General features: G+C 42.2%; 1 protein-coding gene across 2 annotated transcripts; it reads left to right on the plus strand.

Moving 5' to 3' along the window:
- The first annotated feature begins 482 nt into the window (after window positions 1-482).
- On the plus strand, window positions 483-24,135 carry OGFRL1 (opioid growth factor receptor like 1). 2 transcript variants are annotated; one of them, XM_054024168.1, is made up of 7 exons: window positions 483-942; window positions 9,559-9,645; window positions 10,063-10,144; window positions 14,223-14,301; window positions 14,399-14,465; window positions 14,603-14,748; window positions 16,776-24,135. In XM_054024168.1, the coding sequence occupies exons 1-7, from the start codon at window positions 682-684 to the stop codon at window positions 17,539-17,541; spliced, it is 1,488 nt and encodes a 495-aa protein (XP_053880143.1). In that variant the 5' UTR covers window positions 483-681; the 3' UTR covers window positions 17,542-24,135. The 2 variants fall into 2 exon arrangements, with proteins under 2 accessions (XP_053880143.1, XP_053880145.1); XM_054024170.1 differs by having other exon boundaries at window positions 10,066-10,144.
- Window positions 24,136-26,129: the final 1,994 nt, after the last annotated feature.

Here is a 26,129-nt window from a genome sequence, read left to right on the forward strand (position 1 = left end):
ATTCAAGACCCAGCTCAGACTGGGCGCAGAAGCACCAAACACTGGTTCCTCTAGCTCCAATTTTCTGTCTTCTTGCTCTATGGGTTCCTTGCTGTCCATCTGACTCACAACCCTGCACAGAACCCTTAAACTGTCCAGTGTAAAATCAGGGTCACTGCTTGTGGCACTGCTAATGAAGTAATCCATTTCCTCATAGTGCGGACATGTCTTGGACGGAGCCACCCCCTGTGCCACTAGCTGGAAATTACAGCTGCAGTGTAGCCCTACCTGTTGGGGAGAGGGCTAGAGCTCGACCTCGTGCTAACCGGCTAGTGCAGGCGAGCCCACGAGGGAGCCTGAGCTAGACCCTGCCTCATGTGTCTCATTCAAGCAGGAGCGGGGGGAGGGAAGGGGCGTGCTCGAGCGCTTTCTGTGGAAATCCCGAAGCCTCCAGCTCCTCCCTGTGTGTGTGTCTCTAGGCTGGGGACCGGCTGAGGCGCAGGCAGCCCCGGCTGCCGCCTTTGCCTTGCTCCCGCTCTCCTCCTCCCCCCTGGGCTCCCTGCCTGCGGCCTCCCCGCACTGACATGCCCCAGCAGCAGCCGCTGCAGTCCTAGCCCGCCCGCGGCCCCTTCCTCCGGCTCTCCGCGTCCTCCCGGAGGAGGCGAAGGCGCTCGGCTCAGGGGCTGTCATCGCGCCTCCCCGATGGGCAGCCTGCTGAGCGGGGTCAGCGTCAAGGAGCCCGCCACGGTGGAGGACTGCGACTCCACCTGGGAGACGGACTCCGAGCCCGAGCTGCAGGACCCAGGCGGGGACCAGCAGCAGGAGTCGGTCGGTGGGGAAGAGCCGGCCCCGGAACCGCCGGCCCCGCTCCCTGCCGCAAGCGCCCGGCCCGAGGAGACCCAGCAGGAAGGGGAAGAGGTGGAAGGGGGCCGAGAAGCAACAGCAGCCCCCGGCCCTGAGCAGGTACCCCTGACACCGCCAACTCCAGCAGGCTGGCTAGGAGCCAGACAGAGCCCCCCGTGCCCCGGCAGCCCTGGAGCGGCTGGTGTTTTCTCACCGCCCCCAGCCAGGGCTGTGGGAGGTCTCTACGGTCATGGGTGTCCCATGAATGCAGCAGGCGTGGGGCGCTGAGGCTTTGCTCTGCTTTCTCGGCACCCTTCCCCCTTGTGTTGTAAGAGTAAATTGGGCTGGATCTTTGCCTTGGAATAAAGCAGCACAAATGGGGGGGGCGAAGGGGGCTGAGTGGCACCCCCGAGCTGGGGGAGGCAGACCCCGCTTGGGTACTTCGCTGCTTTCTGTGTGTGCCGCCTGCTGCTGCCTGGTTGCTTGTTTTCCTCCTGGTGACGTGTGCTCTGTATCAAGCTGAAAAAGGAGGAAGTGTGTTGGGCTGTGGGGATTTTTTTTTTTTTTTTTTTTTTTTGTATTTGTATTTCCCCTAATGCACAGTTTGCTTCACAGCTCATTTCTACTGGCCTCAAGGGCTGTTTGAGACCAAGATTGTCTTGATATCCTCTTAGAAATCTAATGCTCTGGTTACCAACCATGGGGAATGTGTGGCTAGAGCAAAGGACTGGAAGCCAGGAACTCAGGAGGTCTAATCTTGGCTCTGATATTGACACCTTGGTGTGGCCTAGGGCAAGTCTTTTGATTTCACCTCTCTGTGAAGATTCCATCTCTCTTGAGATGGAAAGTTAGTTAATATTTGTAGAGTCCTTCAAGATGAAACATGCTAAGTACAATAATTATAGTATTACTTCTAGTACTTTCTGGCACCCGTGATTGGAGTTTTATGCTCCCCTTTCAATAGTGATCCTCAGTGCAAGGTCACATTGCTTTGCTACCTATTTCCCATTCATCTGTGAGTGACCTGCAGTGGCAGCTTTGCTGCTTTCTCATGATTGCACCTGTCTGAGGTTTGGAACAGCTCAGGGTCCACAAATTGTGCACAAAAGGATAGAAAGTGATGTGCACTGGTTGGTATAACCAAGGTATTATGCTCCTGAACCTACGACAGGCTGAGTGACTTTAGTGAGATTTGAAAGTGCTCAACATCCCTAACACAGAGCTCAGCACGTTACCAGACAGTGGGATCAGTGTCTGCTAAACTAGTACAGTTGCTGAAAAGGTTGAGAATTGTTAGTGTAGTAGAGCAGCTGTCAGGCTCAGCAGCAGTGGCTTATTAAGAGATATAAGACTAGTATATTGATGTGGTCTTGATGTCTCTGAGGCTTCCATGTTTGTTTCTACACTAAGATTTTATCTATAGTAGGAAACTTTCCCTTAAAATTATCACCATTACTATCATCTGTAGTGTTCTACGAAGAGTAGCGACAGTGGGAGCCTTTGTGTAGATTATCCCTGCTGGCACCCAATCAATAGGCGGACCAGGGGCCAGATCCGGGCCGCCAGATGTTTTTGAATGGACCCCCAAATCTATGTATTTACTTATTATTATTATTTTATTATCATTATTGTTATTTTTTTATTATTTTCTTCTCTGGAATATGAACCTTGACTAGATCTTACCCAAGAAATGTGGACCTTGCCAAAAAATAATTGACTATGCCTGGGTGCCAGTGTATCAGCAGCTGCCAATATTTTAGTTGCCATAACACGTATACCAATTCTGAGCAGGGCTTGCTGCTAGCTGCTATGTATAGCATCATTCCTACCACTGTTACCCTCAGAGTAGCAGAACTGGTGGTAGCAGTGGTGGGAAATTTGAAAGGGGGGGGGAAGACTAATGTAAATAAAGCCTAAAGGCCGAGTTTGACCCTCAGTTACTCACGTGCAACTCCCATTGACATTAATAGGAGGTGCACCTGCACCCCATATAACTGAGGGTAGAACCAGTGCCCTAGGAGTCTAAACGGAAGATTGTCTCATGTTTGAGTGACTGAGATGAACAATTAGAATTAAATGTTGTGTATCATAGATGGCACTAGGAAAATTAACAACATAAGATCAATCCAAACACAAATATATTGCACAGCTTGCAAGTGTCTTGTTATGGTAAGCATTCTTACACTTGGATGTCCAAAATAAGTCAATTTTTTTTTTCAGATTTACTATAGTAGCAAATATTTGTAAGCCATAAAGTGAGAACTACCGTATATACTCGTTCATAAGCTGAATTTTTTTTAGTAAAAAAGGGAAGCACCAGAGAAGGGGGTCATCTTATGAATGGGTATAGAGAGGGAGAGGTGGGACACAGCTCCTCCCCCCGACAGAGGGGGCAAGGAGAGGCAGTACACGGAGCAGAGACAGAAGGGAAGAGGCAGGGCCAGAGTCTCTCCGCTTCTGGCCACGCTGCTCCCCCCAGCCTCCAAAGCAGCTGCAGCTCCGGGGCTGGCAGGCTGAAGCCGTGCCACTCGGCCCCGCCCCCCAGAGCAAGCTGTGTCCACACCGCCAAAGTACGCTGCGGCCGTGCCACCTGGCCCAACCTGTGGGAACATGTTGCAGCCGCGCCACCCGGTCTGGCCCGCCGGAGCAGGCTGCAGCCGCGCTGCCCAGCCTGCTGGAGTAGCTCCACCCAGGTCAGAGACATCCTCCCCGGCCCTCCCCAGATAAGGTGGGAAGGGATGGGAAGAGTGTGAGGGTCCCAGGCTATGGGTGGGGTCATGTGGGGGGTTGTCACGGGGGTTACTCCCCTGACGCCCAACTTCTCCCCCCCCAAAAAATTTCCCCACCAGTTGCTGTCCTGGCCCATCAGGATAAGCAGCTGGCTGCCGGGACACTTTGTTTACTTAGGTTTATCTCCGTGCCTGCGGACGCTCGAGGTAAACAAACTATCTCGTCCCACCAGCAGCTTATCCTGATGGCCCGGAAGCCAAAGTTTACTGACCCCTGAATTATAGGGTTGGCTTATGAATGGGTTATAAAAATTTCAATTTTTACTTATCCAGCTTGGGCGGTGGGGGGTCAGCTTATAAACGAACCGGCTTATGATCAAGTATATATGGTAACCCTTGCAATGTGCTTACAATTTCAATCAGAAAGCCTGCGCTAAGTCTTTGCTGACATCCACAGTGAAGATTATTTTTTAAATTTTGAAACACCAAAATTAAATTTGTTTCTAAACTGAACCCCTCTGTTGAAGGGGTTGAGGATAGGTATAAGTATTGGGTAATATACAACTTAGATTTGTGACTTCGTACTGGACCTGATATCGAGAGTTTCAAGTACTGAGTTCTACGTTTAGGAACATAGGATGAAATCCTGACCCAGTTAAGTCAATGGCAAAACAGTTATTGATTTCAGTGGCATCAGAACTTCATCAATGAGGTCCAGCTTTTTCTTAACTTTGTAGAAGTGTTTAATTTTTGAGGTATACGTAAATGAAATAAGAACTAGAATTTTAAAATTTACTGGTTTCAGAGTAGCAGCCGTGTTAGTCTGTATCCGCAAAAAGAACAGGAGTACTTGTGGCACCTTAGAAACTAACAAATTTATTAGAGCATAAGCTTTCATGGGCTATTGCCCACTTCTTCGGATGCATATCATCCAAAGAAGTGGGCAGTAGCCCACGAAAGCTTATGCTCTAATAAATTTGTTAGTCTCTAAGGTGCCACAAGTACTCCTGTTCTTTTTAAAATTTACTGTCATTCTGCTTCATGTATCATGGTGGAGCAGCTAATGCCTGGTATTTAATTATCAAAGGCTATTTCCTGTCCAAGTAAGCATGTTTTATCTTTAGTTGGAGTCAGAGCCAGTCTGTCATCAAAGACAGTTTGTCATCAAAGCATCTTGTAAACAATGTATTAATGGCAAGGAGTTTGGGGTACAGTGGATGGAGGATATCCTGTGTAATCACACAGGAGTAAGCCTGGCTCTGTCCGTACTACCACAAATAAGGTGTAAAGGAGTGTGTGCTTTCTCCCCTCCCCACCACAGTTTGTGTATTGATTTCTGTAAGAGAGTTTTATTTCAGGATCTTAAAACAAATAGCAGGATTTCTGATTACAGTATTGTAGAAAACAAAATGGTGTGAAAAATAAAGTGCATAACAGAATTAGCAAGTCTCAATATATGGATGCTTTTGGTTGGGTTTTTGTAAAACGTATACAGCTTGATCCAGCACCCGCCGCTGAAGCCAATGGGAGTCTTTCCATTGACTTCAGTGGGCTCTTAATCAGGCCCATAGATTCCAAAACAGTTGGGATCTGCTACAAGCTTTCATAAATGCTTTTTTTTTTCCCCAAGAACAGTTTTGCTTTAGGGGTTTAATGACGCTTTTCACTGGAACGTAAACTTATGTTCTTGTGATAAATGAAGGGGGGGAGGGAGTAGTTCCCTTTTACGGACACCCAGCCAGCCAGTCAGCTATAAAGTCCCTCTTGGTGGCTGCTTGCTTTACCTGTAAAGGGTTAAAAAGTCCTCCAGGTATAGAAAAGGGAGTGGGCACCTAACCAAAAGAGCCAATGGGAAGGCTAGAACTTTTTAAAATTGGTGGAAAGAAGCTTTCCCTTTGTGTTCTGTGGTTGTTCTCCAGAGAGAGGGGAACAGAGTAAGTCAGGGATATGACTATGCTGTAAAAAGCTTTTTGCCAGGCATGGAAATCATCAGATTATACCTAGAACTACCCAAATATGTAAGTAGATTAGGAATGTCTAGAAAGATGCAACTGGAAACAAGCAGGGAGAACTGGAAGTCCTGGCACAGTCAGGGAACTATGATGTGATTGGAATAACAGAGACTTGGTGGGATAACTCACATGACTGGAGTACTGTCATGGATGGATATAAACTGTTCAGGAAGGACAGGCAGGGCAGAAAAGGTGGGGGAGTTGCGTTGTATGTAAGAGAGGAGTATGACTGCTCAGAGCTCCGGTATGATACTGCAGAAAAACCTGAGAGTCTCTGGATAAAGTTGAGAAGTGTGAGCAACAAGGGTGATGTCGTGGTTGGAGTCTGCTATAGACCACCAGACCAGGGGGATGAGGTGGACGAGGCTTTCTTCTGGCAACTAGCAGAAGTTGCTAGATCACAGGCCCTGGTTCTCATGGGAGACTTTAATCACCCTGATATCTGCTGGGAGAGCAATACAGCGGTGCACAGGCAATCCAGGAAATTTTTGGAAAGTGTAGGGGACAATTTCCTGGTGCAAGTGCTGGAGGAACCAACTAGGGGCAAAGCTTTTCTTGACCTGCTGCTCACAAACAGGGAAGAACTAGTAGGGGAAGCAAAAGTGGATGGGAACCTGGGAGGCAGTGACCATGAGATGGTCGAGTTCAGGATCCTGACACAAGGAAGAAAGGAGAGCAGCAGAATACGGACCCTGGACTTCAGAAAAGCAGACTTTGACTCCCTCAGGGAACAGATGGGCAGGATCCCCTGGGAGAATAACATGAAGGGCAAAGGGGTCCAGGAGAGCTGGCTGTATTTTAAAGAATCCTTATTGAGGTTGCAGGAACAAACCATCCCGATGTGTAGAAAGAATAGTAAATATGGCAGGCGACCAGCTTGGCTAAACAGTGAAATCCTTGCTGATCTTAAACGCAAAAAAGAGGCTTATAAGGAGTGGAAGATTGGACAAATGACCAGGGAGGAGTATAAAAATATTGCTCAGGCGTGCAGGAGTGAAATCAGGAAGGCCAAATCACACTTGGAGTTGCAGTTAGCAAGAGATGTTAAGAGTAACAAGAAGGGTTTCTTCAGGTATGTTAGCAACAAGAAGAAAATCAAGGAAAGTGTGGGCCCCTTACTGAATGAGGGAGGCAACCTAGTGACCGAGGATGTGGAAAAAGCTAATGTACTCAATGATTTTTTTGCCTCTGTCTTCACGCACAAGGTCAGCTCCCAGATTGCTGCACTGGGCAGTACAGCATGGGGAGAAGGTGACCAACCCTCTGTGGAGAAAGAAGTGGTTCGGGACTATTTAGAAAAACTGGACGTGCACAAGTCCATGGGGCCGGATGCGCTGCATCCGAGGGTGCTAAAGGAGTTGGCGGGTGAGATTGCAGAGCCATTAGCCATTATTTTTGAAAACTCATGGCGATCGGGGGAGGTCCCAGATGACTGGAAAAAGGCTAATGTAGTGCCCATCTTTAAAAAAGGGAAGAAGGAGGATCCGGGGAACTACAGGCCAGTCAGCCTCACCTCAGTCCCTGGAAAAATCATGGAGAAGGTCCTCAAGGAATCAATTATGAAACATTTAGAGGAGAGGAAAGTGATCAGGAACAGTCAGCATGGATTCACGAAGGGGAAGTCGTGCCTGACTAACCTAATTGCCTTCTATGATGAGATAACTGGCTCTGTGGATGAGGGGAAAGCAGTGGATGTCTTATTTCTTGACTTTAGCAAAGCTTTTGATACTGTTTCCCACAGTATTCTTGCCACCAAGTTAAAGAAGTATGGGCTGGATGAATGGACTGTAAGGTGGATAGAAAGCTGGCTAGATCGTCGGGCTCAACGGGTAGTGATCAATGGCTCCATGTCTAGTTGGCAGCCGGTTTCAAGTGGAGTGCCCCAAGGGTCGGTCCTGGGGCCGGTTTTGTTTAATATCTTTATTAATGATCTGGAGGATGGTGTGGACTGCACTCTCAGCAAGTTTGCAGATGACACTAAACTAGGAGGCGTGGTAGATACACTAGAGGGTAGGGATCGGATACAGAGGGACCTAGACAAATTAGAGGATTGGGCAGAAAAAAACCTGATGAGGTTCAACAAGGACAAGTGCAGAGTCCTGCACTTAGGACGGAAGAATCCCATGCACTGCTACAGACTAGGGACCGAATGGCTAGGTAGCAGTTCTGCTGAAAAGGACCTAGGGGTCACAGTGGACGAGAAGCTGGATATGAGTCAACAGTGTGCTCTTGTTGCCAAGAAGGCTAACGGCATTTTGGGCTGTATAAGTAGGGGCATTGCCAGCAGATCGAGGAACGTGATCGTTCCCCTTTATTCGACATTGGTGAGGCCTCATCTGGAATACTGTGTCCAGTTTTGGTCCCCACACTACAAGAAGGATGTGGAAAAATTGGAAAGAGTCCAGCGGAGGGCAACAAAAATGATTAGGGGTCTGGAGCACATGACTTATGAGGAGAGGCTGAGAGAACTGGGATTGTTTAGTCTCCAGAAGAGAAGAATGAGGGGGGATTTGATAGCAGCCTTCAACTACCTGAAGGGGGGTTCCAAAGAGGATGGAGCTCGGCTGTTCTCAGTGGTGGCAGATGACAGAACAAGGAGCAATGGTCTCAAGTTGCAGTGGGGGAGGTCCAGGTTGGATATCAGGAAAAACTATTTCACTAGGAGGGTGGTGAAACACTGGAATGCGTTACCTAGGGAGGTGGTGGAGTCTCCTTCCTTGGAGGTTTTTAAGGCCCGGCTTGACAAAGCCCTGGCTGGGATGATTTAGCTGGGAATTGGTCCTGCTTTGAGCAGGGGGTTGGACTAGATGACCTCTTGAGGTCCCTTCCAACTCTGATATTCTATGATTCTATGATTCTAATTAGGTTTATTTCTTTTATTTTCTGTAAGGCTCTGTTCTAACCCCAGATGCTTTTGTTTGCTTGTAACCTTTAAGCTGAACCCCCAAGAAAGTTATTTTGGGTGCTTAATTTTTGGAATTGCTCTTTTAAAATGTAGCAAAAGCCTAAGTGCCAGATGTATTTTCTTTCTTTTTATTTTTAATAAAATTTACCTTTTTTAAGAACAGGATTGAATTTTTGGTGCCCTAAGAGGTTTGTGCACATGTTGTTTAATTAGCTGGTGGCAACAGCTGATTTCCTTTGTTTTCTTTCTTAGCTCTTCCCTGGAAGGGTGTGTGTGTGAAAGAGCTTGAGGGTACCCCCTAGGGAGGAATTCCCAAGTGCTCTTTCCTGGGTCCAAAAGGGGTTTGCATTTGAGTGGTGGCCACATTTACCAAGCCAAGGTCAGAGAAAAGCTGTAACCTTTGGAGTTTAATACAAGCCTGGAGTGGCCAGTATTAATTTTTAAAATCCTTGTGGGCCCCCACCTTCAGCATTCGAAGTGCCAGAGTGGGGAATCAGCCTTGACAGTTCTAAACACTAGTTTATTGAATTATATAAAATAGTTTGACAGTGCTACAAATATTCTTGTTTGCCATTCAACAGTTTTCTTCCACAGGATGCAGCGGTAGCTATAGGTATGCTTTCATGGTAAGATATGACACAGATTTATGAATAGTCTGATTTCACTAACATAAAGGTATAGTTATGCTTCACTTTCATGTTCAGCCACTTCTTATTTTGTCATGATAAGCGTTTGCGCTTTTTAAATAATTTCTAGATAAGTTTTACATTCAGTAAATAAATCACTGGCCGACCTACTGGTCCAAATTCAAGAAATTATAGAATTTATTAAAGCATCTACCATGTGTACTAGCCCTGCTTTTGTTCATATGTTAAAGTAAAGTTGTTGTGTTAAAAATATCCTTCCTGTCACATATTTATATTGTTTGATGAAAGCTTAAGTAAATTTATGCAATTGTAGATCTATGTATTCAGAATTGTTGAAGCCCATTCAGCAAAATAATTATTTTAAAATGTCTAACGCCATAATAATACAAATCAGTGTTCAGTTTGGCTGTAGGTGGATGTTAACTACTCTTTAAATGTTTCAGAGTGATGATGCAACTGAGCTGACAACGAAACCAAAGAGGAGCTTTTATGCAGCAAGAGACTTGTACAAGTATCGACACCAATATCCAGTAAGGGCATTTTGTGGTTTAAAAACACTCTTTAAATAAAGAACAATAACCAACAGAACTCATTAAAAGAGGCTTTATCTTTCCCTATTAAGTATGAGACAATGAAAAGAGTAGAATTTCTGATGTAATAGCCAAAAGAAAATGCCAGAAGGAGACGACTGGACCCGATGTGCCATTGTTTCCTCCCAAATCTATAAAACTTCTTCATGCCTGAGGAGCTTACAGTCTAAGGCCCCGATCATGCAAACTCTTATGCACATGCTTAATTTTAAGCACGTGAATAGTCCCAATGACTTAATATTTTTAAAGGCCTACCTTTTTGGTTCTAAAATCTTTTTAAAAGAGCTGAATGCCAGCATACTTCCACTGTTGATAGTTTTATTGCAGGCTAATAATGCTTTGTTTGTTTCTTTTCAGCAGAACTTTAAAGATCTCCGGTATCAAAATGACTTGTGCAATCTCCGATTTTATAAGAATAAAATTCCCTTTAAACCTGATGGTGAGTAATCTGACATTAGTAGTAACAAAAAAATATGAAATAATAACATAAAACTGAACTGATAATTACTAAGTACTAAGGACTAGGTTTGTGTAATACTTATGTCACAAAAATGTCCACACAGTGCCTTTTTTAATTGACTTTTCCTGTAGTGTAATGCTAATATACTGAGAACACTGCAGTATACACCATTTCTTAAAGGTGGATGTATAACACAGAAATTATTTATTAAATTACTCTCTGTTCTACAGTGGAAAATGTCAGTCATGACTGGAAATTCTAAGCAATGCATTCCCAATGCAGTCATAGGGCACTAACCGCACCTTTCACGAACACCAATGGCAGTTGCTTATGTTACGAACTGCACATCAAGCTGCAGTGATATCCTTAACATAGAAATAAGATATTCCATTAAGAATAGTTTAAGGGCTGCGTTATGACTGTTACAAACAGAGTGATGATGCAGTAGGGCTGGAGGAAGTGCTTCTTGCAAGCACCAGCACTGGACGCATTATACCTGAGAAGGCCAGGAGCAGGCTCAATGCCTCCAGTGGTCCTGGGGTAAGAAGAGTCACCAGCAGCACTTGTTACACCTTTAAAAATGGTTAAGAAGGTGCTTTTCCAGCACAACCCTCTGGATGCTTGCTTATGCATGGTAATTATTAATATTTGTATTACTGTAGCACCTAGGAGCCCTAGTCATGGACCATTATCCTATTGTGCTAGGTTCCGTACAGACAAAGAACAAACAGACAGTTCCTGCCCTAGAGAGCCAGTGATATAAGTATAAATGAGAGACAGAAGGTGACAGGTCTGGAATCAAGAGGTAGATCTGTGAGTTGTCAGCATAGAAATGGTAATTGAATTTATGATTGTGGATGAGATTACCTAGAGATAAAATGTATAGCAAGAAGAGATGTGGGGACCAAGTACAGAGCTCTGTGGCACCTCCACAGGAAATTGGAGGAGGAATGAGGTGGATCCTCTGCCGGGCATGCTGGAGGAGTGATTAGAGAGATAGGAAGAGAACCAGGATCATGGAAGCCAAGGGAAGACAAGATTTCAATAAGAAAAGCATGGAGGACTATGCCAAAGGGGGCTGACAGATCAAGGGGGATGAGGATAAAGTACTGGTTCTGATCTTTGGCAAGGAAGTGTTCCAAAGAGAGAATAGGAAGGATCTCCCAATCCAGCGTGACTCCATATAATTTTGGGTGCTGTCCATAGGGAGTGCAAGCACCCACTCTATGGGGCCAACTGCTCGCGAGCATAGTGGGAACGGAGCTCCCTGCCTCCACCTGCTTACCACAACACTGGCTCTGAGGTAGCCATAGTTTGGTGCTAAAGGCTATAGATTTAGGGTGTGTTTTCTTTTTTCCAGAGTCACTCAGAATAGGCCTTTCCCTGCTCCCCTGGAATTTGGTGGCAGTGCTGCCAATCTCTTGAATCACTGTGAATAACATCATTTTGGCTGGTACTAAAGCCAGCATGGTAATAATGTGAGGCGTTCCTGGTGATTTCTAGCCCTACTCATGAGAAAAACCCCTTTCGCTGGCTACCTTTCTCACTGCCCCATGTCCTGTGGAAGAGCATCCAACCAGGACTGCAGGAGGCAGGCTTAGCTCTCCCCTCAGGAGTCAGAGGTGGTTTTGGATAGGGGAGTGATGCCATTCTCACAGGAGGGGAGTGTGACATACCAGTCACACCCTGGCAATCCAGACCAGTGCGGGGGGCTGTATCACCCTTGCCCTGCAACATGTGGTGCCTTGCAGTGCCTTACTGTTGTAGCTCCCAACTTGGACCTCTTACAAACAGCTTGCCAGCATGCAGGTCACTCCCAGATGTGTTTCTGTAATTGCAGCCTATTAGTCACACCCTGGCTCTCATCAGCCTTGGTTATACCGCAGGGTGACACCAACACATTCCCAGTTACATTTCTAGAGAGAAATCTGGATGTCTTGTACTGCTCAGCCCTCTTCTGGACAGTCCAAATATATTGAGTCTGTTATTCCTTTAAGGGAATAATATACAACTTGCTACCTTAAATGGAGTTACAGACACTTCTTAAACACACTGGATTAGATAAAACAATAAAACAAGTTTATTAACGATAAAGAGAGAAATTTTAATTGAGAATAAGCATAGGAAAAACAGTCAGAAATAGTTACAAAAATAAAGATAAAACACTTACCAAACTATATTAGATTTAAGCAAAATTTCTCACTACATGCTTCCAGGACCTCTCCCCAAGAATCCAACAGCTGCTTCTTTTGTCTTCTCAAATACGAAGAGTGAGATGGACAGGAGGAGAGGAGACTCTTGAGGTGTTTTTCACCTATGTATGCTCACATGCAGGTTTTCTCCCTTCCGCTTTCTATTTAATGACTCTGTTTATTACTTAAATGCAAATTAAAACAAATACACACTGTTCAAGACAGGCTTGTTTGACCAGTTTGATGCGTTGTGAGTTTTGAACATGTACTTTTAACATCTAATGCTGCTATACACATTTTACCATGATATTTCTGATCAGCAAGTTGAGTTTTCAGATGATATCTCACAAGTCATGCTTTGTACAAAGATTATTACAACAATGTGTAGGGTGTGAATATAGGGGTGCATTCCATCACAGGGAGGAGGTAGTGAGCAGAAAGATCCTAGCAGCTCAAGGCAGCTCTGCTCCCTCCTTCCCGCTGCCCTTTTGTGAAAAATGGGTCAGTCTGCTCTCTGCATCCCCTCCATGCAGGCCTGGGCAGAGACAGTGGGGGTGAAGAGCCTCTAGAGCTTTTCTCCTTCCCAGGACTGGGGGGAAAGGAAGAAGGTCCTAGGAGATGGATGAAGAACCCTTGGAACTGCCAGAGCAGATAAGGGAGGCTGTGGGGAGCAAAGCTGATGTAGGCACAGTGTTTGTATTTAATTTGTTGCTGGGCTGGGAGATGGGCAGATGTGGACTGGGGCAGGCAGACACAGAAATAATGAATTAGAACTTTGGTTTGGGGAGAAGCTGGAAGCTTTGCACCATCAAGTAGCCATGTAGAGACCCTGCAGTGGGGGCCAAAATCAGCGTGCCCTATAAATTTGGGAGAGTTGGCAGCACTGTGACATGAGAGAATCTTTTTTCTTAAATCTCATGTTTGTTTTTTAGTTTTTCTCATGGTTTTTGAATTTGGGGGTTGGCAATATTTCAGTGATAAAACTGCCGTTCATTTCAACCAGAGAAGAGTTAGCAAAGAGTGCTTTTGAAAATCCCACTATATAATTAGAATGTAAGGCTTTGGGCAGAGGGTCATTGGTTTGTCCTGTGTTTTGTTCAGCACCTAGCACAAAGGGGTGCTAATGTGTGACTGGAGCTCGTTCTGAGGTGCTGCACGGTATGAATGATTAATAATAATTCATACATTCCATTTTGGTTTGGTCCCCTACTGTTGGTTTCTGTTTGTGCTTGCCAGTAGGACCCAAATGCATTAATGTGATGAGACTAATAAAAGTGGAAATTCTCCTGGAGTGTTGTGGATTTTTCCAGTGTGACTTGAGAAACTACATTTAAATTCTTGGCAGCACTAGTGGCATCAGGAGTTTCAGGCACCATTAATTGAAACAAATTCCCAGATCCTAATGCACCTGGCAACCGGAGAGATTCTTGAATCAATGACTTCCTTGCAGTATTCATGACATATGCTACTAGGCTAGGATCTCATATATGCAGAGTTGCGTTAATGTAGTGACTACAGATTTCACTCTGAATATCATCAGAGTAAATAGCTTGTTTTAGATGTGATAAGAAATCTACTCCATTGAGTAAACAATGGTCAATATACTTTACACAGGTTATAGTGCCATATCCTCAGCTGGTATAAATCTGCGTCTATTGAAATCAATGGAGCTATGCCAATTTACACGAGGTGAATAGCTGGTCTATATTAATTAACATCTGTGTATGGACAATGCTAATTATCCTCTTCTTTAATTTAATGGCATGTCTTTAGCACAAAGCACAATATAGGCCTAAAACATTTGTAATATATTTGAAAGATATTTTTGATTGCTACCTAATAATTTCCTGAATTTGTTTATACAGGAGTTTACATTGAAGAAGTCCTGAATAAATGGAAGGGAGACTATGAAAAATTGGAACATAATCACACTTATATACAGTGGTTGGTTACTTATTAGCTATTTTTATTTTAAAGCATTGAAATGATTAAAAGTGTTATTTTGTTCACCATAAACTGAAACTATTTTTTTTTTAAACAGGCTTTTTCCACTTAGAGAACAAGGTTTGAATTTCTATGCTAAAGAATTAACTACATATGAAATAGAGGTAATGTAAATTGAGTTTACTGTCAACTGTCAGATTAATATTGAAGTATGACTGTTTGTATCAGGTTGTTGTGTACAATGCAAAAGTATTTGTTGTAGAGCCATTTAGGATTTTAGATGAACTTCTTGTTTTATTAGGAATTCAAGAAAACAAAAGAAGCAATTAGAAGATTCCTGTTGGCTTATAAAATGATGTTGGAGTTTTTTGGAATAAAACTAATTGATAAAACAGGAAATGTAGCTCGAGCTGCTAATTGGCAAGAAAGATTTCAACATTTGAATGAGTAAGTAATGGCATGCATTAGATGCCAGTGTAATTGCCTTAGAATTTTTATCCTTTGTTTTCTAGAGAAAAGCAGGACATATTTTCAAAAGAATGCCAGGAAAGTGGGAGAGACAAAAAGCAAGAATCAATGATTGTTTTGTGTCTGTATGTGTGTACCTCTTCCACACATTCTTGTGACTATGCTCCTTACCTACTGTCAATCTAACCAACAGCCATGAATTCACTGACTGTAGTACTTTCAAGTCAGAGGTGAAAGTAAGCCGGTACGGTACAGCATACTGGCAAAAGCCAGTACACCATACCAGACCAGCTTTCCCAGGCTGGCGATTTAAAGGGCCTGGGGCTCCCTGCAGCGGCTGGAGCCCAGGGCCCTTTAAATCGCTGCTCAAGCCCCACTTCCGGAGCCCCGGGGTAGCGGCGGCAGGGCTCCGGTGATGCTTTAAAGGGCCGGGGGCTCCTGCTGCTGTGGGGAGCCCCAGCCCTTTAAAGCGCCGCCTGAGCCCTGCTGCCACTACCCTGGGGCTCCAGCAGGGGAGCTCCGGCAGTGCTTTAAAGGGCTGGGAGCTCCTGCCGCTGCGGGGAGCCCCGGCCCTTTAAAGTGCCGCCCAAGCCCTGCTGCTGCTACCCCGGGGCTCTGGCAGGGGGACTTGGGCGGCGATTTAAATGGCCCAGGGATCCCCGCCGCCGGAACCCCGGGCCCTTTAAATCGCCACCTGAGCCTGGCTGCCGGAGCAGCAACAGGGCTCTGTCAACTATTTAAAGGGCCCAGAGCTCCTCTGCGGTAGCGGCGGCCAGAGCCCCGGGCCCTTTAAATCGCCCCTGAGCCCTGGGGCTCCCGGACGCCTCTGCAGTTGGTAGCTCCAGGGGTGATTTAAAGGCCACGCCTCTTCCGGTTGAGGCCACGCCCCTGCTCAGCACTCTGGCATACCGGTAAGTCCTTTAACTTACTTTCACCCCTGTTTCAAGTACTATTTAATAAGAACACAACTCCATATTAGTTTGTCTAACACGCTACTATACACATTTCTCAACTATTCCCAAAATGATGCTTCTAGCCTATTAACAAATATTGGATTATCTAAGTATTCACTTTTCTTTACTTTTACAAGGAAGAGCAAATTCTCCACACTTTTAATAGGGCTGAAAAAGCGCAGGCTTCCATCCTCCCCTAAAAATTAAATGCTTTATCTCAACTATAACACTACCTGAATAGTTTTAACGTACACTGGACCAAATTTTGACCTGACTCTCACCCTGTGTAATCCCATTTCCTTCACAGGGATTATCTGGGAGATAAATCTGAGTTGAATTTGGCCAACATTTATCTCTCAATTTTTTTTTTAAGTTTGATACTACTTTTCTAATACCACTGAGCTTGAAATTGAAGTGTGTTTTCTTGCAATATTTTCTCCTGACATTATGGGTGCACACTGCTTTCTTAGGTTAGGGTTGCTTATAAATAAATCTGGTCAAATAATTACCTTTTTTTGAAAAAAATCATCAAGTACTTTATTTATCCAGTAACTTATCTGAGTCATCTCATTGACCTTAGTAGACTTAGAATCAGGCCCTAAATAAGTCGGGCAGCACAAGAGCCAAGGTCTCAGTCACTGCATATTTTACAAGCTCAATTCAGGTGTTCCAGTGCTAGCTAGCCAAACAGTTTTAATTCAATGTATTGCTAAAATAAACAGATAGTAGTGATCAGATTCCATACTTACAGCTCTTCATTCAGGAGTCTCCCAGCATTTTACAAACATTAGTTATCACTCCCAACTGTCCTATGAGGAAGGTACTATTAAGTAGTAGTATCTGCATTTTACAGATGGTGAAAATAAAGCACAGAAAGATTAAATGACATGTCCAGGGTGACACAATGGCAAACCAGATAATGGAAACCAAGACTTCTGGCTCTAGTCCTATAACCACTAGACTATACTCTATCTCTCACTTCAGTAGAATTTATTTTTAAGTATTTCTTGTCCCTGTTAGTCTTATATAAGTTCAGTGCATCTTTTCTTGCAGGTCCCAACACAACTACTTAAGAATCACTCGCATTCTGAAAAGTCTTGGTGAGCTTGGATATGAGAGTTTCAAATCTCCGCTTGTAAAATTTATTCTCCATGAAGCTCTTGTGGAAGACACAATTCCCAACATTAAGCAAAGTGCTTTGGAATATTTTGTATATACCATTAGAGACCGAAGAGAAAGGAGACAGCTCCTGCGATTTGCCCAACAACATTATACACCTTCAGAGCATTTCATCTGGGGGCCACCAAGAAAACAGAAGTTGGAGGGAAACAAAACAGGTAAAAAGCCAACATCCCCAGTTTCTTCTCACAATAGTTACATTTCTAAACATAAGAAATGGAGAGATTCCAAGAATACATCCATAACTGGTAGCTCAAGTAGCAAAACAGCTGAAGAAAAAAAGGTAGAACTCACAAGAAATGGAGAAAAAAACGACCAGTGTGGAACAGAAACCAACTGTGAAGCTGCTAAGCAGAACAACAGTGAAAAGAACAGTGATACTGAAAGTCAAAATTCCAAATCAGAGGAAGCACTCAATTCGTCAGACAAAAAGGAGAACATTTCTCATTCCAAAAAAGATAAAGGAAAAGATGGCGAAAATCTGAGCCAAGATTGTGGAAATCCGACAGTTATAGAGACAGAGCCATGTGACAGTGAGAACTGTTCAAATAATGTATCAGCAGACGTGCAAGACAACCTAGGTCAGGATAAACCTCCAGTGGAATCCACCATAAAGAACAAAGATGAGATACAATCATGAGTCCAAATTTAAAACTAGTTATGTTTCATACTGAATGAAACAAATAATTCATTGTTCTTTCATTTTGGATGATATTCACATCTAGTGTAATGTAAGGAAGATCATGGGACCAGGCTGGATTTGAAAGCATCAGATTAAGCTTTTCAGGGGTTGATTTTTTTTTTTTTTTAATTTTAACTCAGTTTATAGGGCACAATCCAAAATGGTTTAAAAATATGTATATGCTAATTTGAAACAACCATATAGGATTAAATTCTATACATTCCCTTTTTCAGCTAGATTGCGGTCTAGAAAGGAATGCCATTCATTTCTGATATCATTTTGTTCATCTATTATTTAAAAAATTGGATTAGAATGTTGGTGTTTTAAGATTTACAGGAAAAGACTGCAATATTGATTGTCTTTTTCAATATTCTGCAAATTATTTTTAAGGGCCCAGGCCTGCCAGTGTTTGAAGTCAGTGGAAGTCAGGCATGATATCCAAGGGCAAAATTAGGTACAAAGGTTTTAATCTTTTAATGAGCATTTTTGGCTGAGACTTTCTGAACTGGGTATCAAAATGTTCCATTTTGTGAAGCATAATTTTAAATTAAGCGGAAGTGTAACTCATGATTAAACTGTACAAAATCTTAATATGTACAGTCCTTGTCACAGTTGCAGGGTGAGCTGTGCTTTAGATCTCTTTCAGTCTCTCTCCAGTGTGTCCCTCTGGTGACAGGTTTTGCTTCTCCCATCTACTGTATAAAAAAGAAAAGAAATCTGGTTCTGAATTTTCAGTTGTTGGGCTCAGGATTGTTGGGATGTGAATCCAAAAAGTTTATAGTTGCAGAAATATATTCTGTCATTGTGACACTACTTGCACATGCAATAATGACCATCCATCCATATTTAGACACCTAAAATAAAAATGGCCTGATTTTTTTACAGAAGTGCTAAGAACCTGAGAATTATCTCTGAAAAGACAGTCAAAATTTTAGGTGCTTAAATACAGATTTAACTGCCTAATTATAAGCACCTAAGATTGAGCATTTTGGTCAGGTCTCATAAAGATGAAATGCAATGAGAGATTAATTTCCCACAAAGTGTCATGCTACAGAAAAACTAATGTCTTTGTGCCTAATAGCACTCCTGGGCTCCATAATGTTTGTTTTGTAACTTCACCAATAAAGCAATTCCTACATGGGCACTTCAGCATTTAACTAATAAATGCCATTATATGTAAAATATTATGGTATGTCATAATTTTCCTGTAGGAAGGTGGTAAAAGTAAATATTATAATCGTGTTGTACATAATACACCTTAAGCAAAGGAAAACTCCTTGTTTCAATTTTTGTAAAAATTCCAATTGTTTCATGCTGTGACAGTAGACCACTATTTATAAGGATGTTTTTGCCTCAACGAAGCATTTTAATATCTAGCTTTAGTCTACGGATATGCTATGGAAGAACATCAAAATTTGTCCCCCTATTTTGGAAGTGGTTAAAGAATAATTCAGCCCAAGCCACAATCCTGCAATGTGGAGCCCCCTTGAAATCAGTGGGGATTCAAGTGGATGCAGGGGTCCACCTGCATGCATCTGCATTGCATTGAAAGATCAGGGCCTTAGGACTTGCCTATACAGAGACTTAAGATATATCTGCACTACAGAATTATGTTGACCTAAGTTATGTCGACGTACAGCCACCTCAATAATTAAATCGCTTTTGCATGTCCACACTATGCTCCTTGTGTCGGCAGCCTGCAGCCTCGCCAAGAGAACTTGCGCTGATTAAACTGTCAGTGTGGGGCATTGTGGGACAGCTTCTGAAAGGCAGCAACAGTCGATATAAGCAACACAGTGTCTACACTGACACTGCGTCGACATAACTACATCAACCTAAGGACTATGCCTCTTGCAAGTAGCGTGCAAGTTACATCTATGGGAGTAACATTTTAGTGTAGACACTTACAGAGTTAGGTCAATGTACAGCTGTCTTGCATCAATCTAACTCTGTAGTGTAGACCAGGGTGTAAATCTGCTGTGTGTTAAGTTGCCATGTGGACCCTGCTGCCGTTCACTAAAAGTTCCATAGTGCACTTGACTTCTGCTGTTTCAAATATGTGCTTTCCATTCACACCCTGGCTTGCCATGCACTAAGTCTCTGTGTGCATAAGCCCATAGTCTGTAAAAGCACCTGCCAGAACTTGCATACATGATTTTTAACACTTGGATTTGGTTGGTTCAGGTTTAAAGGGCAATTCATGTTGAAATTATTGAAAATGATTGTGTATTCATAAATGTAAGTAGTTAGTTATTCACCAGTTATTTCAAAATCTAAACAAACCATAAAACTTACCAAAAAAACAAGGAGTCCTTGTGGCACCTTAGAGACTAACAAATTTATTTGGGCACAAGGACAAGGTGCCACAAGGACTCTTTGGGTTTTTTTTGCTGATACAGACTAACATGGCTACCACTGAAACCTGTCACCATAAAATTTATAGGTTACTGAACTTGTTTAGTCTTAAATGTTTCGGACTTTTTTGTGTGCTTAGTACAGTAACTTGCTTCTGCCCAGTATTAAGGGGAGTTTGATCAGCTCATGTATAGATTAAAGCGTCCTTCCCATTTAGGGATCTATTTTCTATTAAATAGATATGTTTAACTCTTAATAATGTAACTAGGAGTTATATGCATACATAGACAGGTGGGAATTTGATTTATACCGTAGTATTTTATTCTAATATCATATGAAGGGGCATACCAGTGCGTAACTTGACAAACTTTCTACTGGGTACACATGCGCAAGTGTAGTAGTTTATTTTACAAGTTCTGCAGGTATGCTTCTCTTTGTTTCTGAAACTGGAGTTACAGCTCACCTCCCCACCACCCTGAACCTAATCCTGCCTCAATACATGGAAACCCTTTGACACAGAATACATAAAAACTACTACCCAGTAAACAAGAAATGCAGCAATAAATGTGCATATGTCTAGGAGCAAAACAGTGTCGATATTTCTGGTAATTAACAAACTTATCCTGAAGGTTGCTGAGTACTTGCAATTCCCCACTGAAGCCACTGAGGGTTAGGCTTGCTCAGTTCTTCTCAGGATCAGACTCTTAAGGTTCTAAGGGATCCTATGTACTAGCTGTTTGTATAATATTAATTTATATTTCATGTTACCTAGATATAATCCTGCTTGAATTATTATTCTAGGGTAATTCTAATAATGTACAGTTGCATATATCTGTACAATACATGGAAAGTTTACATCTGCAGTATAGTTTGATGGATGATCCAATAAGATAAGTCAAATGAGGTATAATAGATTTAAATGGAAAACGAGTCTTGTTTCTTTTAAAATAAAGTGTATTTATATCTGCTTAACTAAATTATTTTGTGAAACTTTTTTTCTATTGAGACTGAGGGTTGTGCTGGTAGTGATCCATGCAATGGGGTTTGGGGCATTTTATTTTTTTTAAGCTGCATGTAAACTTACATTATAGCATGCATACATTTATAAACGTGGCTAGAGGAAATGCTGGTTTGCCTCTAAAAGACTGATCACATGGTTACAGCCTTGTTTTGTGTGTGCAACATACTAACTTTAACTTTAATTTGGGGGGGAAATGAAAACACAAAAATTTTGCTTTTTTAATGAGTTCTAAAACCATTTTACACTGATTTTTTTTTAAATTCAGTAGCATCTCTTATTCAAAACTTGATAAAACTTGACAATATTGCCATTTAGAAGCTACAAAAATCCTTTATTCTCCTTACAAAGGAAATGATGGTGACTTTTTTTTCCACTGGAAAATGAATAATAAATTATAGTAAAATTTAATGGACTAGACTTCTTTCTGTTCAAGTGAAAAACACAACTTTATTGTGCATGTTTGTCAGAAGTATGGAAAATATAATTTTGAATTTCATTGACAACTGCTAAGTTTATCTGGTTTACACTAGGAAATCAGCAATCTACCAGTAGCTTTCCCCATTAAATAAATGGAAAGCAATTTGTGGATTATACACTTTGACCTATGATATCATTTACTAACTCAGAACCTGCCACTGTACTCTAACAAATACATTAAAAGAATATCGTGGGTAAAGTGAATGTTAGTCACCTTAATTTTAGTGTACAACAACCTTGATAAATTGTAATGAAAACTTACCCGCCCAGCAAAATGTATTAATTTGTCCTTATTATGATGATGACAGTAAGGATATTTTACTTGACAGCCAGAAAAGGATGACTTGCCTCTGGTGAGTAAATAGTTGCAGAACTGTTTCAAAATACAGTGTTTAATGAGTGAAGTATTAAAAATAAAATTCCATCTTCAGAACAAAATTAATAATTTTATTTGTCTAATGGTGTAAAAGTAATTACTCAAAGGCAAAGCGTAATCCTAGCACAAAGCCCAGTGAGGTAAGATTTATGTTTTGAGAGAATAGTAGTGGTGGTACTATGGCACTGTTTAAACCAATGTCAGATCTCTTAGGTCAAAAATTAGGGATTGGAAGTGGGTGTAGAGTTGTGACAATGCAGAAGGCAAAGATACAATCCTGAGGATGTGACAAGCGTAGTCCCCAGTTTAGGTAATAGTGGTGACTGTCCTAGTACGTATCTCCCGTTGCTAATGCAGCTGCACAGAAGTAACTATTTTGCCCAATCTAGGTGCTGAATGCTGGACGGTCGAGGGTCAAGAATGGTCCAACAAGGCCCATTAATAGCCACCTCACTCTGCCCACATACTAACTCATCCTCTTCTTATGTATAATGGTACAATTTGAGAAGAGCAGTTGGGTCAGGAGAGTGTGCATGGAGAAGATTTTGTGCAGGATGCAGATTGACAAGTTCACTGTGCCTCTTTGTGAACCTAATAAGATGCTCAAAATCCCTTCTCTCCCCCTTTTGAACCATGAAAACTAGTGCCCTATCTCCCCATTAGTTTGTGATAATGTATCACTACTTTGTGATGGATGTGCTGCAAAATGAGGGTGCTTAGCTACTAACATCTAACTAAATATAACATTGCAGTGTAATTTAGACCTCTCTCTCTGTGATCAGTCTCTCTTGGGCACCACATTATCCTACAAACCATTTTTTCTCACATCATATGTTACTTGTACAGCTCAAATCCTAAGAATCAAAGAACATGGGAAAGATACAATACACTCTTTTTAAAAAAACTGCTTTATCCTTGATACATCTGATGAAAATAAGTTCTAATCCGATGCAGTCTGAAAAATGTAATTCAAAATCATATGGAAATCAATTAAATTGAGACCCCTGTGGTTTAACATTTATAATCGCTTCCATATTTGTTTTAGAAAGCATAAAGGTGTTTGCTGTAAATGGCTGAATAGAAGAGTGGGCAAATAGTTCTAAATAATTTCTTATTTTCTAGGGAACTCAGCACTTTTTATTCTAACATGCTTATAAATTTGAAAGTATATCCATTAACTAGATTATACTGAATGTGTTTACTACTGTAGTTAATGATGTGAAATTTACTGTCTTCATAGTAAATAAGGTTTTAGCACTTATTTTTGAGGGACCTGCTCAGGGCATGTTTGCTAGTCATTAGTTATTCCTTTCCTGTGACTTAACTTCCTAGTTGTTCGCTCTTTCTGAATAAGTTCAGTGACAGATGGTTGGATGTGCTTATGCACTAGTAAAATTTGGACTTAATGGGTACATGGTTATTAAAATGTATTTCAGGAAAAAGTGCAGTAATTGTAAAAAAAAAAAAAAATTTTTTTTTTACTTGTAACATGAAATGGCAACATGTTATTTTTAATGTATGGGCCTGCTCTGTACTCTGTATTCCTTTGCAGTGTTAAATTACAGAATGCTGTGCATGTTTGTTAGTACCAATACCATATGTATGTGGTAGAAGTGGTAACCAGTTTCTGGATTTGTAAGGTACTATAAAAATATATTTTATAACTCTGTAATGGTATGGCAATGTTTTATGCCAAAAATGTATAAACAAAAAAAGCAATAGTTTCTGTTGCTTATTGCAGTATTTTAAATTATTTGTTTGTAAAATTATATACTTGGAGTTCCTTCCTTTCAGGTAAATATATTTTTAATAACTGCAGCCAAAATCTATAATAACAGTAATAAAGCCTCTTCACTTTAGCAGCATTATTTTGGCAATGTGTTGGAATGTTATGTAGATCAGACTATTTATTCAAGTGCTTCAGTATGTATAGTCTCCTGTATTTAATGTGTGTCTATATAAGCACTTTTCAGTGATGCAGTTCTGCTCCTTTTGTTGTCAATGGCAAAAACACCATCGATAGGAGAACAGGTTTAAGTCCAGAGTGTTTCTTTTTCTAAAAGTCTTAATATTTTTATTAAAGAAATGTACTCTGAAAACACTCCTTTTGGAAGCATTTTAAGAATTGCAGTTTAATAATAACATCGCAAGATGATCCGTGTGTACAGAACCCCATTGAAGTCACTGAGGTTCTGCGCAGGGCCTCTGGGTCTGCTGCCACAGACCCAGTTGCAGGATTGGGGGCATATGTAAGGTATGTCTACATTGCTGCTAGAAGCGATCCTTCCTGCCCAGGTAGAGAGACTTGCACTAGCTCCACTGGAGCTATTGCATTAAAAATAGCAGCATGGACACTGTAGCACTGCCAGCAGCTTAGGTTAGCCACCCAAGTCCAAACCCACCCAATCCCCTGGGTCCAAGCTCGGATGGCTACTCTGAGCTGACACCCATTCTGCAACATTCATACTGTTATTTTTAGCATCATAGTGGGAGTGGTGCTAGAATGGATCTGTCTACCCAGGCTGGGAAGCAGGCTTCCAGCTGCAATATATTATTGAAGGCATTACATTTTCAAACCTGTGTACAATATTGACTACTTAAAGAGCTAATGCTGTGAGGTATTGAGCACCACCAAATGTCATTGACTATAACACCCTCTAGATACTGATCCTATAATAGTAAACAGTGATGTTTCCAAAACTCTTAATAGGAGAATATTCAGCTTCAGTTTGAGCTAAAATTCTACTTTTAGAGAGAATTGGCCAACTTCTGCTCAGATCCTCAATTTATATTGCGTTGATATTTTGTACAGCGATGTCATGGATTTACATAGATGGTTTTACATGGATTTATCAGAGCATAATTTTGGTCAATTTGTTGAGTAATTTAAAATAGTTCAAAGTTCTTTCTTAGATGTTTATTTCCAAACAGGGAAGAGGGTATTTGCCAGATGGAAAAATTGATGGGGAAAGAATACTTCACACACAGCCCATATCTCTAACGAAGCTTGAAATTAATATGGCTATTTTAATTTACTTCCTTGTTGGCATCCAGGGGTAGGATTGAGCTAGTGCTCAGTAATACATTCTATAGGCAGTGTGGTGGCCCCATCAGTTTCTTTGTAAAGAATTAAGTGATAAAGAGAACTTTCTGAATGAGAACTGAAACAGTATGTAGTTTTTGATTGTAGACTCACTCTCAACTCAGAGAAATGGAATTACATAAGAACGGCCATCCTGGGTCAGACCAAACGTCCATCTAGCCCGGTATCCTGTCTTCCGACTGTGGCCAATGCCAGGTGCCCCAGAGGGAATGAACAGAATCAAGTGACCCATTCCCTGTTTCCCATTCCCAGCTTCTGGTAAACAGAGGCTAGGGACACCATCCCTACCCATCCTGGCTAATAGCCATTGATGGACCTATCCTCCATGAATTAATCTAGTTCTTTTTTGAACCTTGTTATAGTCTTGGCCTTCACAATATCCTCTGGCAAGGCGTTCCACAGGTTGACTGTGCGTTGTGTGAAGAAATACTTCCTTTTGTTTGTTTTAAACCTGCTGCCTATTAATTTCATTTGGTGACCCCTCGTTCTTATGTTATGAGAAGGAGTAAATAACACTTCCTTATTTACTTTCTCCACACCAGTCATGATTTTATAGACCTCTATCACAGTGTTTCCCAAACTTGGGACTCCGCTCATTTAGGGAAAGCCCCTGGCGGGCCTGGCCGGTTTGTTTACCTGCCGCGTCCGCAGGTCCGGCCGATCGCGGCTCCCACTGGCCGCGGTTCACTGCTCCAGGCCAATGGGAGCTGCTGGAAGCGGCACAGGCCGAGGGACGTACTGGCGGAACGTACTTCCAGCAGCTTCCATTGGCCTGGAGCAGTGAACCGTGGCCAGTGGGAGCCGCGATCATCCGGACCTGCGGACGCGCCAGGTAAACAAACCAGCCAGGCCCACCAGAGGCTTTCCCTAAACGAGTGGTGTCCCAAGTTTGGGAAACACTCGTCTATTATATCCCCTCTTAGTCATCTTTTTTCCAAGCTGAAGCTTTTTTACCTCCTACTATCAGTGGGATGTTAAACTCTGAAGCCAGGTATTGTAGATATTTCAGCTGCTCTGGATTGTGGGCATAGTTCAGTAAAATACCACCACACTTTTTTGTTCCAGTCTGAATCCTGTCCATCAGTGACGTCAAAGCAGCTGTGAAAAGTTGCCCCGAGCCACTGCCAAAAAGCAAGAGCATCAACTAATTATTTTCTATCACTTTTTCATTAATACTGGCTCTTCCTTTTAAAATTTGTCCTCAGTGGCAGAAT

The sequence above is a fragment of the Malaclemys terrapin genome, chromosome 3 (assembly GCF_027887155.1).
Source record: "Malaclemys terrapin pileata isolate rMalTer1 chromosome 3, rMalTer1.hap1, whole genome shotgun sequence".
NCBI lineage: Eukaryota > Metazoa > Chordata > Testudines > Emydidae > Malaclemys > Malaclemys terrapin.

Excerpts from the sequence above, each read along its gene's own strand:
- OGFRL1 (XM_054024168.1), top strand. The coding sequence starts at position 682 with ATGGGCAGCCTGCTGAGCGGGGTCAGCGTCAAGGAGCCCGCCACGGTG. Across the intron at positions 14,466-14,602 it reads TAACTACATATGAAATAGAG|GAATTCAAGAAAACAAAAGA; the intron begins GTAATGTAAATT and ends TTGTTTTATTAG. Across the intron at positions 14,749-16,775 it reads AGATTTCAACATTTGAATGA|GTCCCAACACAACTACTTAA; the intron begins GTAAGTAATGGC and ends CTTTTCTTGCAG.